Source organism: Pleurodeles waltl, chromosome 11, assembly GCF_031143425.1.
Source record: "Pleurodeles waltl isolate 20211129_DDA chromosome 11, aPleWal1.hap1.20221129, whole genome shotgun sequence".
Lineage (NCBI taxonomy): Eukaryota > Metazoa > Chordata > Amphibia > Caudata > Salamandridae > Pleurodeles > Pleurodeles waltl.
In genome coordinates, this window is record NC_090450.1 from 632,864,920 (window position 1) to 632,878,869 (window position 13,950).

A 13,950-nucleotide genomic window follows, 5' to 3' on the forward strand; every position below is an offset into this window, starting at 1 on the left:
TTTTTTTTGCCATTCTCCTGTAAATAATTCAGGATTTTTAGGCTATGATTCTGATCTTTGGGCCTCTGTCCTCGATTTCAGTGAGGCCAACACTGACGCTACTAGGACTAACAGCCTCATGCACCCTACAGGTGAAGCATGCGCTCTGCAGTGGGAAGTGAAGTCCCAGCAGGCCCAAAATTAAGGCTACCTCTGCAACCAAAATCAGATTTCAGCAGAGATTGCAAAATACCTGCAGTGGTGGTTGCTGGACTGCGATTGGGTGACCAGCACACCTGTCTCTCTACCCCACCCTGATCTGATAGTGGTGACCAATGCATTGCTTCTGGGTTGAGGCAGTCTGAAAAACGTGGAGATCAGAGCGGAGTCCTGGCTCCTTATCAGTCTTCTGGACCAGAGTGCCATCTGCTTGCTGCTGAAAGCCTTCCATTGTGCATCAAGGGGAAGGCTGGTTCAGGTGGTCATAGACAACACCACAGCCATGTGCTATTGTAATAAATAGGGTGGGGTAAGTTTGCGGGTCCTGTGCCCGGAGGCGCTGTGGCTCTGGGAATTGACTGGACTACCAGGTGATTTTTCTGGTGACAAACTACCTGGCTGGCCCTTTGAATCCCAGAGCAGACAAACTCAGTCACCAGTGCCTAGCTGCTGCTGAGTGACCATTCCTCTTGGAGATTATGCAAGGCCTCTTGCACTAATGGGGAAGAACCTTTGCTTGATCTATTTGCCATCTCCAAGAATGTCAATGCTTCTCGGCGTTGAAGTCTCTAGTTTGAAGATATCTTCTGGAACTTGATAAACGTGTGCCTTTCTGCCGCTACCACTCCTGTCAGAGTTCTGAAGATCAGTACTGCCCGGTCCCAGGTCTACCTAGTGGCTTCTGATTAGGAACAAAGGTTATGGTATCTGAAACTCCAGGGATTTAGCATACGTCCTCCGATCAAACCTCCCTTCCAGGAGGACCTGCTGTAGTAACGAGGCTGGGTTCTGCACCCCGACCTTCCTCCTTAGATGTTTGATGTCATCTTGGCAGCCAAGGGTCCTTCAACAAAAACCTTTTTATGTCTGTTTTTGGGACAAATTTGTGGTCTGGCACGATACACTTAAGGTTGACCCCCACCAGACTAAGTTACTGGATATGTTTTTTTCTCTTCTCAGCAAAAGCTTTGCTTTCATCAAGGTTACTGGTTCTCTTTCGGCCTTATTACAGGTGATAGATCAGCCCTCCCTGTTTAAGTATCCAGTTGTGATGCGATTGTTAAAAGGGCTGCATCACATGTTTTCCCTTTCTCCTTTTGTCACGCCTCAAAGGGACTTTGATCTGGCCCACACTTGTGTGGTTGTGCCTTCTGTTCGAGCTGCTTCATTTCAGTTCAGCCACCGTCCTCAGGTTCCAAGGCATCCCGGAAGAGGACGTGGTCGTGGTACCAGCAGACCCACACGGTCTGGCCACACAGCCCCCATCCACTGCGCCCAAGCCCTCCTAGTTTGGGTGTCGCGGATCACGTCCGTCCAGTTGGAGGGAGGATTCGTTTTCATCTCCCTCACTGGCTTTCCATCACCACGGACAAGTGGGTCCTGCAGATCATATGGAAGGGCTACTCCCTTCCCTTCCAGTCTTTTCCTCCTTCTATCCCTTCGACAAAGGAATGGCTGATGGAGGACCATCTGGCTTTGCTTCGCGAGGAAGTTACGGCTCTCTTGGCCAAGGGAGCCAAAGAAAGAGTCCCGATATCAGAAGTAGGCAGTGGTTGTTATTCCCGCTACTTTGTGATCCCCAAAAAGAACAAAGGCCTTCTCCCTATCTTGGATTTAAGGGACGTCAATCTCTTCCTCCAGAAGGAGAAATTCAAGATGATCACTCTTGCTCAGGTTTTGTCTGCCCTAGACCAAGGAGACTGGATGGTAGCGTTGGATGTGCAGGATGCGTATTTCCACATTCATATCCTGCCAGCCCACAGGCGTTACCTGCGGTTCAAGGTGGACCACGAGCACTTTCAGTTTACCGTGCTTCTTTTCGGTCTCACCAGTGCCCCTCGGGTGTTCACAAAGGTGATGGCGGTGGTGGCAGCTCATCTGCGCAGGTCAGGGATTTCAGTCTTCCCCTACCTGGACGATTAGCTGTTGAAGGCTTCTACGCCCCAGGCTCTCGTCACCCACCTCCAGACGACTGCGGACCTCCTGCATTCGCTGGGGTTCACTCTAAATGTGCCGAAGTCACACCTGACTCCCTCTCAGAAGCTCACTTTCATCAGAGCTGTTCTGGACACAGTGCAGTATCTGGCTTATCCTCCCGAACAGCGGGTCCAGGATATTCAGGTTATGATACCGATGTTTCGGCCTCTATCCTGGATTTCGGTGAGACAGGTTCTGAGGCTGTTGGGACTCATGGCTTCCTGCATCCTATTGGTCAAGCATGCCAGATGGCGCATGAGGGCTCTGTAGTGGGACCTGAAGTTCCAATGGGCACAGCATCAGGGAAATCTTACTGACGTGGTTCAGATCTCGGAGGGGACTGCAAAAGATCTGCAGTGGTGGTTAGTGAACTGCGATTGGGTCAAAGGCAGACTCCGCTCCCTTCCCCAACCAGATCTAACGGTAGTGACAGATGCGTCACTTCTGGGATGGGGCAGCCATCTGGGGGAGGTGGAGATCAGAGGTCACTGTTCTCCGGCGGAATCCAGGCTCCACATCAACTTGCTGGAGCTTCGGGCGATCCGGCTAGCATTAAAAGCATTTCTTCCTGTTGTGAAAGGGAAGGTGGTGCCGGTGTTCACGGACAACACTACCACAATGTGGTACTGCAACAAGCAGGGCAGTGTGGGGTCGTGGACCCTTTGGCAAGAGGCTTTACGACTCTGGACATGGCTGGAACAGCAGGGCATGACCCTGGTGGTTCAACACCTGGCAGGTTCTCTGAACGCCAGGGCAGACGAGCTCAGCCGAAAATGGTGTCTCCATCCAGAGGTGGCGCAAGAACTCTTTCAGCAGTGGGGAGAGCCTTGGTTAGATCTGTTTGCCTCCGTATAGAACGCGCAATGTCAGCAGTTTTGCGCGTTGGAGTTTCCAAGGGGGCTATCGCTAGGCAGCGCTTTTCGTTGCGAGTGGAGTTCAGGCCTCCTGTATGCCTTTCCACCTATACCAACCACTTCTGCCCAGAGTTATCAAGAACGACTGGGCTCAAGTAATCCTAGTGGCTCCGGGTTGGGCACTGGAGAGTTTGGTATCCAGAGCTTCTCAAAATGAGCATCGGTCCTCCAATCAGGCTGCCTCTTCGGGAGGATCTTCTGTTGCAGCAGCAGGGGAAGGTTCTCCACCCGAACCTGTCAACTCTGTGCCTTCATGCGTGCAGATTGAGCGGTGACAGTTGATGGTTTATGACCTCCCTCCATAGGTCTGTAGTGTCATTCTGGCAGCCAGGCGTCCCTCTACTAAGTCAATCTACGCCTGCCGTTGTAAACGTTTTGTTTCATATTGTACAGAGAGGTCTATTGATCCTCTTTCTTCTTCTCTGTCTAACATCCTTTTGTTTATATTGTCTCTTGCCCAGCAGGGTTCCTCCTTGGGGACTCTCCATCGGCTGGACTCAAAAAAAGCGTTATCGTTCTACCTTGACTGCACTAAAGAGTTCTGGGTGGACGACCAACTCTTTGTGGGGTACGTTGGTGCAAAGAAGGGTTGGGCGGTGCAGAACCGATCCATTTCGCGCTGGGTTGTTCTCTGTATAAAGATCTGCTACGCTTTGGTAAATAATCCACCTCCCGAGGGCTTGAGAGCTCATTCTACTAGGGGGAAAGCTGCTACCACTGCGTTAGCACGTGGCGTACCAGTGGTGGACATCTGTCAGGCTGCAACGTGGGCTTCTTTGCACATGTTTGCAAAACACTACTGCATACCAAGGAAGATAAAAAAAATTTGAAGCACGAGCCCTCACTCACCTGCCGGTGACATGCTTCATCATAGGGCTATGCTCCTCGTCAGGCTGGCGCTGCAATGCCTGACGGGCCCCACGTGGGGGCTCTTTGCCAGAGATCTTTTTAGAGGAAGATGCACAACCGGTCAAAAACAAAAATTGAATCAATGCTCCCCGGCTGATTCAAGTAGGTCGTCCGGCATGGTCGGATTCACTAAAAAACCACAGTGGATTGCCTCAACTAGATGCTTTCCCCGATGAGGCCCTACATTTAATTTTTGGAGGGCTTTGTCCTCCCTAATATGGGATGTCCAAGTGTTTAAAGGATTAGGTACGTCTTTTAGGTACGTCTTTAAGGTCCTGACGAATCGCATAAGATCATGTATTGACTGTAAACCAGCGAGAAACATGTTGACCTGTGATGTAGAGTAACACAGGGGACCCTGTGTTTACTTTTTTCGTTCTTACTACTCCCCAATGTGAGAGTTAGTAGCTGTAATTAGAAATTCTTCTTTTTATGGGGAGTGTAGACATTATTGTACTATATCCCTATTTATTGTTTTTAATCTTGTCAGAGGTACTAGCATTGAATTAAATATATGAACATATCTTACCTCTAGGCATTTTTAACCATTTCTATACCAATCCTCGAATTTTTGTTTTCCAACCTTGTCATCTCAGGACCATAAACCTGCAAATAAAAATATCTCTGATTGGGCAAACCTGTGCAGTAACCTGCTTCTGATCATAGGAAATACCCGAAATAGTCCTGCAGAGCTGCTCAAAGCTGCCAGCTTAATGAAAACTATAAATGGTGTCAGTCTCGTGCCTCTTCGTCCACCAAACTGCTAAGTGCTGTGTCCCATTACAGGATATCAGCATCTTGGCGGTCAACCTGCACAACATGGAAACACTTCCCTCAAAGGATCAAGCACAGACAACACCCTTTCGACCACACACTCTGCACTGCGAAACGGCTTCAGAGCCCCACATAGGGGTATTAAGCAGTATGTAAATGTTGTCAAGCAATACAATGTGAAACAAAGTTGTACTTCATATTTATTTGTTGTAATTTATCATCTATTAAGAGTAGAATATATTGACACCTATTTATTTCTATGTTTAAAACGTCAGAACATAGTTTTAAGTTTGTTTTTCATAAGAATAAGAATTATTACGTGCAACACGTCAAAGTTATTACCAGAGCTTTACATGTGCATTCCTAAAACATATTTTACTTTTTTTCTTAAGCAAAACCACTTCAAGCCAGACCTAAGAAGAGGGTGTTAAAACAATGGACTGTTTTTGATGTCGAGAGCCCTCATCAGAACATCATTAATTCAAAACTGCTGAAACGGAGCAAGTCATTATCGTCATCCCAGACTATGAAAGACACCATGTTTCAAGCAGCTCAGAAACCAACTTCTGCGATTTTCAATATTTCTGGACAAGCACTCAAGAGTTTGAAAGAAATGAAAGAAAACATTGAAGATGAATGTATTGCATCTAAAGAGGCTTGTGGTATGCAGTGTGATGTAAGTCTCAAGTCTTGTAGGAGAAACATTCCTGGTCTGGATCCATATAGAAATACTGCCCATGAATCTGATAACAACAACAAAAAAGAAAAGTATGAAAAAGTCATGGATCAACCTACCCAAAAGACATCTAAAATCCCTGTGTCCATTAACTCTTCTCACTGTTTGATCAATGATTATACTAAAGATATTGAAAACCACTTCACTCAAGATCAATCCTGTTTCCCTGACTTAAGCAATCTTTCACCCAACATGTGCTTTATAGACTCTAAGACACCACCTACTAAACATAACAGAAGTTTCTCTTTAGCAAACACATCTTTCTTAGACTTGGAAACGCCATCCACAGCAGCGGACAAGAGCACCCCTGACAAAGATATGGAAATAACAGTGACCAGTGATTCAAACAGTTTGAAAACTCCTATGAACTTTTCTACTGTTACTGTTTCCGAACTTGGTATTTCCCCAGAAACATTCACTTTTAAATCTTCAGGTAAGGGTAATAGAATTTGTCTTTCTTTGCCTTCATGTGTTTCTTTTATTAAATTTGTTTTCTGCTATAATCGCTCTCTACCAACAACGGTATCCACGTGGCATTTGTTACAAAAGGCATCCTTTGAATGACTAGTAGTCGTACTGTTGAAATGTGCGTTAATGACTGGAATATTTTATTGTCCCACCTGTTTTTTAAAATCTATTTATGTGTATGGCTAAAATTGCGGAACCTCGTTTTAGGCTTGTTTTTTTTATGGGAATTCATGAGGAAAGGAGGACGTATGTTGGTGATACCGTAGTTATGGTTGTGTTTGATAGTTCATAGGAAAAATGTTTAATCACTCATAACTCTGAAACTGTTAGATAAATCCACACAATACCACCTTTAAAAGTATATAATGAGATTAATATTGATGCTGAAAATTTTGTGCAGATTGGTCAAGGGAGGTCAAGCTGTGGAGCTGGTGGCATTCTTGAAGGGGGGGGCTGAGAAAGTGATTTCCTCCAACCTGTAAGCTCCTCCCTCCCCATTATGTTAAACCTGGCATCCTTGGCATGGTTTCTCCTAACTTTTTGTCCTCTGCGCTCCTGTTTTTCTGACTCATTTTTGCTGGCTTTTTGGATTCTGGGACCTTTACCACTGCTGACCAGTGTTAAAGTGCAGGTGCTTTGTACTGTAAAACATGCTAAGGTGGCTTCTCCCTAACTGGCATATTTAATTTACTTGTAAGTCCCTTGTAAAGTGCACTACATGTGCCCAGAGCCTGTAAATTAAATGCTACTATTGGGCCTGCAGCACTGACTTTCCACCTATTACAGTGGCCTTTGTAACCTGTTTCAGGCCTGCCACTGCCGAGCCTGTGTGCAGTTTTAAACTGCCATTTTGGCCTGGCAAGTATACCCACTTGCCAGGCCCAAATCTTCCTTTTTAGATTGAGCCTAGGCAGCTTGCAGCGCTGTCTGCAAGACACGCTGTATTCAGTCTATGGGCTTTAATCATGCCCACCCTTGCCATTTGTTCTTTGTTGTGCTGGTCTTAAATGCCTCCTTTTTATTGGTGCAGTTTTCTAAATGCCCCTCCTTTGTGTGCTTAGGTCACTCCCAGGCGATTTCACTAGGAGAACATTTTTGTTGGCCATCACAATGGGTTCACGTTTCCACCTGTTACAGTGTGTGATGGCCCCTCTTCCCGTCTGGTTTCGGTTTTGCCTTTAATCACAGCCCGGATCCTTTCTCCATGCAGCTCTTTCTGCTTTGCGTCGTGTGTATGCCTGCTCCTCTCCTAGTTTATTTGCTCCTGCAATTTTTTTATTTTCGTGTTCGGCACTTCTGGTTTCTCTTCTTCTGTTCGCTTCACTTTACTATTTCATCATGTGTTCCTGTGTTACTAGCCCTGCTTTTTTGTTCCTAATTACAGTGGTTTTATGCTCTGCTGTTTTCCTTTTTTGGGTAATATACTTTCCCATTTTTACATAGCTGCAACTTGGCAAAGGCTCGCTTTGCACTCCCATACCTTTTTATATTTAAAAAGTTTGGATTTTTTCACTGATTTCCCCCTTGGTAAATCAGATCTCCTCCTCGTAGTGAAAACTTGTTAGTTTTACAGCTGTAGCACTTTGAGCCTGGACGGGGCCTTCCTGGCAATGTAAATCCACATTAATAGGAAGACTGGCGGTGGAGGGCTGGCTGTTAATAGCACCATGCCAACCCTTTCTATCAGGGGGTATGATTATGTTTGTATCTGACATGAAGGGCAACATTTCAAGCACAGCATGGCAGATTCAAACTAAATTATGATTGGGAGAAAGCATCAGTCACTTTTGCACCGGTCGTCTAGGTAGAGTGTCAGGCGCAGTGATGCCAAATCCTGCCTGGCAGACTTTGGGGACTGCTTGAAAAGTAGCGGGAGCTTTTCAGGTACATGAATGTGTTTACTGTTATGTTCGTTGCGCTTGCTTTAAAATGTCTGAAATGTGATTGTAACACATCTCCGTATTCCTATAGAGCTTCGTGTTAGCAGCAACATTTCTGTGATACTTTACGGTTGCGCTGAAGTCGGGGAATTGAATTCTGCCACACAGTAAATAGATTTCATACAAATACAATGTCACAGAGTACACTCCAAACCAAAACACATAGGTAAAGACATTTTCATTTACAATGGTAATCGATCTAACTTTTGAAAATGTGGGACCTATTGCATTGCAAATGCTTTTTATTACATGTAAGTCACCCCGAGATAGGCCCTGGTTAGTCCAAAGGGCAGAGTGCATTTTATGCAAATAGTTGGACATTTACTTTTAAGTTTAACATGTCCAGATAGTGAAAAACCCTTACGTTGGGTTTTCAGTATTGCAAGGACTATCTCCAGCATTCAATGGTAAATTTTCTTCCCAGCTCTTCACGTCGATGAGGATGTCACAATTGCACGGCTATGCACGAGACTCCATCTGATGTCATTGTGGCAATAAGAAGTCCTCGCTGGCATGCTGACGTCAGTTTACTTTTTTTTCGTTCCTTTGATGCTAACGGTTTTCTCTTAGCTCTCGAGAAGCTACTGTTTCGAAGGTGTCTTAACATTCTCTGTTACAATGTGTCCTCCTAAAAAGTCAGGGTTTAAACCTTGTTGTGAGTGCGGGAGTCGTTAGTCTGTCACGGACTCTCACGAGGATTGCTTATGGTTTCTTAGTTCGGACCATGATGTAGGAGAGTGCGTGTCCTGCCAAAGGAGGAATCCAAAAGCGCTGAAGGAAAGAGAGGCTAAACTCTTTTTAGCTAAGGCGAAGAAAGGACACCAAAGTCATCGGAGGTCTAAGACTAGAGACTCGTCATCCCAGAAGTCACATAAGAAGTGGCGCTGGCACGACTCTCGATGTGGTTCGTCTAGAGGTCGGTCTCTATCTCGCTCTCCATCCAGACGGCATCATACGGTGTGGGAGTTTAGTCCCACTGTAACTCCCCAGCCTCCAAGTCCTCATGCTTCGTCGGTGCCATCCCTCATCGAGGTGGTTGAGTCCCCAGCGAGTCCTCGCTTTTTGCCTGGGTTTCAAGAGTTGGTGGCACAGGTTCCGGATCCGACCCAGGTGCCACATGAAGATCCAAGGTTTTCTGCCTTCCCGACTCTGGGAGCGGATCCGGCGGCATTTCTGAATGCCATGTTCCGTATCTTCAATACGGCTATGGCCCCTGCTGGTGCAACGCCTGGTCCTACGGATCCATTGGCATTCAAGTTGGGCTCTCCGGCTCCATACAAGTTGGCTCCGTTTGTGCCTTTTTATCAGGCTGAGGATGCCGGTTCTGCACAGATGACATCGCCTCATAGGCCTACAGCGCCTCATATGTCGATGGCGCCGATGGAGTCAAATCCGGCGCCGGATAGATCCCGGTCAAGACGAAGTGCATCTCCTTTGTCTCCCGGTCTGCACCTATCAGTTCTGAAGCCGGTGTTGTCAACGTCGGTTAACTCCGTGTCGACGCTGAGGTTGGAGGCCAGGTTGAGGTTGCGGAAGGGAGCACTGAGGCTCTTGGAGGAGCAAGAGTACCAGAGACAGCTGTTGAAGGAAGGAGAGATTGCTGAGCCATTGGGAGAATTTCAGGGCCTAGACTCAGCTAGTGGGCTGGACACTTCTCCTGAGTGGGATTGTTCATCCCCAGGGGAGTTTACGGAAGAGGCGGCTTCCTTGCATTCTGTTATCAAGAAAGCTGAAGATTTTTATGGACCTTCCATTGCCAGCTGCTGAGGTTAAAACTAACATTTTGACTGAAGTCTTGCACCCTTCTTCTACTTCAGCAGAGCCCTTGCTCCCATGCAGTGATGCTCTTACAGAGCCTATCTTAGAGGTCTGGAGAAAGCCTGTTACATCACTAGTTGTGTCCAGAACTGTTGCAGGAATGTACAGGGTTGTTTGGGGAGATCTGGGATTTTTGTCACAGCATCCAACTCCGGAGAGTTTGGTAGTCCAGGCTTCTTGTTAAGCTCATTCTGCACCAGGCTTCTTTCCTGTTACTCCATTGGACAGGGAGTCCAAGAGGATGGAGCAGACGGCTAAGAAGACTTTCTCATCCTGCAGTATGGCCCTAAAATCAGTCAATGCTACCTGTGTTTTGGGTAGATATGTGCACGGCCTGATGGACACGGCTAGAGCTGTAGTGCCTAATTTGCCGCAGGATATGCAGGGGCAGCTTGATGAGCTCCTGTCAGACACCCAAGCTGCGGCCAAACAGATCATCCAGTCTGGTCTGGATGCTAAAGACTCAGTGGCTAGGGCAATGGGTTCTTCAGTTGCCACTAGGAGACAAGTGTGGCTGAGGTCTTCTGGGCTTTCAACAGATGTCCAGGAAACTTTATTAGACCGTCCTTTTGCCGGAGAAAAGTTGTTTGGTGCCATAGCGGACTGTGCCTTAGAGCGCTTTAAAGAGTAGGGCCACAGCGAAGTCTTTGGGACTGCAAGTTTCTACATCTACTCCTTTCAGGTCCTTTCGGAGGATTAGGGGGGTTGGCCGAGGAGCCGCTTATTGTGGTAGTCCTCAATCCATGTCTCAACAGTCTGCCAACCTTCCATATAGGTCCTTTAGAGGGCGGGGGAGGGTTAAGACGCGAGGAGCCACCCAGCACCCTGCCTTATCTTTTTTCTCTGGGAGAGCACAGCAAGGAAAGCAGCCCTAGTTTTCCATCCATTTTAAGTCATGCTTCTCCCGTAGGGGGAAGGATATTTCATTTTCTCCACGAGTGGGAGTTAGTCACATCGGACTCCTGGGTACTGAATATTGTGGGGAAAGGGTATGCCCTTACATTTCAGGAGTTTCCTCCTCCCATCCCTCCCAGTCCTTCGTTTTGTGAGGAGGATCCTCTCCTGTTGCTTCAGCAGGAGGTTCAAGTCCTTTTATCAAAAGGTGCAGTGGAGTTGGTTCCAGGGCAGGAAAGCGATCAGGGGTGCTATTCTAGATATTTCCTGAATCCCAAAAAGGATGGTCGATTGAGGCCTATCCTGGATCTGAGGATTTTGAATTGGTTCCTCAAACAGGAGAAATTCAAGATGCTGGCTTAGCGCAGGTGCTTCTGACGTTGAACAAAGAGGATTGGATGGTGTTTGTAGACTTGCAGGCTGCTTACTTTAATATCCCCATTCTCAAGTCACACAGGAAGTATCTCTGGTTTGTGGTGGGGTTGCAACACTACAAGTTTGCGGTCCTTCCTTTTGGTCTTACTTCCGCACCTCGTGTCTTTACGAAGGTGATGGCTATGGTTGCAACAAATCTCATAGGGAAGGGAATATCGGTATTCCTTACCTGGACGAGTGGCTGATCAAAGCCAAGACCTCGGAGCTTGTGCTGCATCACCTCCAAATTGCAACGCAGGTGTTGTTCTGTCTGGGCTTTACGGTGAACGTGCTCAAGTCTCACCTGGAGCCCTCTCAGCGCCTCCTGTTCCCAGGGGCAGTCCTGGATAGAACATTGAATTGGGCCTATCTTCCGCCTCAGCGGATCCAGGACATTCAGGCGTTGATTCCAGTGTTTCAAAATGGAGCGGTTGTCCCAGTCCTCAAGTCCTACGTCTGCTCGGTCTGTTCACTTCTTGCTTTCTGTTGGTCGCTCATGCATGTTGGCACACGAGGGCTCTCCAATGGTGCCTCCGCATGCAGTGGTTTCAACACAAATGAGATCTCGAAGAGTCGATAACAATCTCCAGAGACGCTGCAAGGGATCTAAGATGGTGGGCTGTGGACTGCAACCTTTCCCAAGGAAGTCCATTTGCTCTACCCCCTCCAGTGGCCACGGTCATAACTGATGCTTCCACTCTAGGGTGGGGTGCTCATCTGGGGGACCTGGAGATCAAAGGTCATTGGTCTCCAGTGGAACAGATGTTTCACATCAATCTGTTAGAATTGCAGGCGATACGTCTGGCTCTCAAGGCCTTGCTCCCGTCCCTTTGCAGTCAGTCCATGTCTTGACTGACAACACTACCGCGATGTGGTACGTCAACAAGCAGGGAGGAGTAGGGTCGTACCTTCTGTGCAGAGAGGCTCTGCAGCTCTGGTCCTGGGCGCAGGACCATTGAATTTGTGTAGTAGCAAACCATCTGGCTGGAGTTCTCAACATATGTGGGGACGGTCTCAGTCTGCATTTCTAGGCCAATCACGAGTGGTGTCTCCATCCGAATCTGGTCCTTCACATCTTCAGGATGTGGGGTTTTCCACTGATAGACCTGTTTGGCACACGGGACAACCACACTTCCCACCGTTCCACAGCCTCCAGTATCCGGTGCAAAGAGCGTTGGGGGATGCGTTTCAGATGTCTTGGTGCAACCAGTTACTTTACACGTCCCCCCACCCCCCCATACCCTTGATTACTTTGGTTCTGAGGAAGATTCGCCAAGATCGGGCACAAGTCATTTTAATACCTCCGGATTGGCCGAGAATGGTGTGGTACACAGACCTTCTCCAACTCTCACTGTGCCCTCTTCTCCGTCTCCCCCCCTCGGGGCAGTTCTCCTCTTGCAATCGCAGGGGCAGGTTCTACACCCCCACCTCCACAGCCTGCACCTACATGCCTGGAGATTGAATGGGGCAATCTGAGTTCCTTTTCTTTCCCGCCAGAAGTGGTGGATATTATCTTATTGGCAACGCAACACTCCACCAAGACTGTTTATGCCGGCAGATGGGCGAAATTTGTGACTTGGTGTGGAGAGAGACAAATTGATCTCTTGGAAGCCTATTTGTCTGATGTTTTGATGTCTGCCTTTACTTTAGCACAGAAAGGTTGTGCAGTTGCGACTGTCCAGGGCTATTTATCGGCGCTGTTGCCTTACTCTGCCTTCCTGATCAACCTTCCTTGTTCAAATCGCCTACAGCTGTTAGGTTCTTGAAAGGCCTAACTAATAAGTTTCCTCCCACTCCGTTTCTCATGCCTCAGTGGGATTTAAATCTGGTTTTGACTTTTTTTTAATGAGTTCACCGTTTAAACCTATGCATTCTTGTTCTTCAAGGTTGTTGGTCTTCAAGAAAATGTTCTTTGTTGCTATTACGTCTGCTAGGCGTGTGAGTGAGCTTCATGCCCTTAGTGTCAAACCTTCCTTTACGTCATTCTATGCTGACAGTGGTGCTGAGAACCAGGGCGCCTTTCCTTCCTAAGGTTGTCACTCCTTTCCGTATGGGGCAGTCTATTACTCTTTCATCCTCTATCCTCCTCCTCACTCTTCAAAAGAGGAAGAAAGACTCCATTGCTTAGACCCGAGAAGGGCTCTCAGTTTCTTGTTGAAAGAACAAAGGACTTTCGTTTGGATGACCAACTTTTTGTTGGATGTGTGGGCAAGATGAAAGGCAGAGCTGCCCATAAAAGAACCATATCCAGGTGGGTCATTCTTTGCATTAAGGTCTGTTATTCATTGCCAAAGAAGGTTCCTCCTGAGGGTATTAGAGCTCATTCCACCAGGGCTAAGTCTGTCACTTTGGCTTTGGCTTTGGCTAGAGGTGTTACTGTAGTGGATATTTGCAAGGAAGCAACTTAGGCTTCCCTCCATATGTTCGTGACGCATAATTGCTTGGATTCGGGTGTGAGGAAGGACAGCCATTTTGCACGTTCTGTGTTGCAGGATTTCTTGGTGTGACCGGTCAGGCACCCACCTTTTGAGTGCGGTACAGCTTTTGGACTCAATTCATAAGGTGACAAATCCACAGGTAGTTGTATCCATCAGAAGAACAAGTTACTTACCTTTGGTTATGCTTTTTCTGGTGGATACATTAGCTACCTGTGGATTCCTCACAGTCCCACCTGCCTCCCCATTGCCTGCCTGGTCATACCAAGACTTCTTCATTATAAATGTATATACGTTTTGATTAATTTTTATATGAATAAATGTTGTACTTGTATTATATCCATATTGCAATGTGTGTGTGGTCGTTTTTCACCTGTTCGCTTCAAAGGCACGTAAAAAAATTGTGAAACTGACGTCAGCACGCCGGCAAGGACTTCTTATTGCCACGATGACGTCAGATGGAGTCGCGTGCG

The 13,950-nt window shown here is 47.2% G+C and overlaps 1 protein-coding gene across 4 annotated transcripts in view; it reads left to right on the top strand.

The window, feature by feature from the left end:
* The window catches only part of CDCA2 (cell division cycle associated 2), a 418,898-nt gene that overhangs the window by 52,507 nt on the left and 352,441 nt on the right, over window positions 1–13,950 (top strand). For all 4 annotated transcript variants that reach the window (XM_069214148.1, XM_069214147.1, XM_069214150.1 and 1 more), the window contains one exon: window positions 5,165–5,941. In XM_069214148.1, the coding sequence (XP_069070249.1) occupies window positions 5,165–5,941 (777 nt within the window). The remainder of the gene's footprint in view (window positions 1–5,164; window positions 5,942–13,950) is intronic.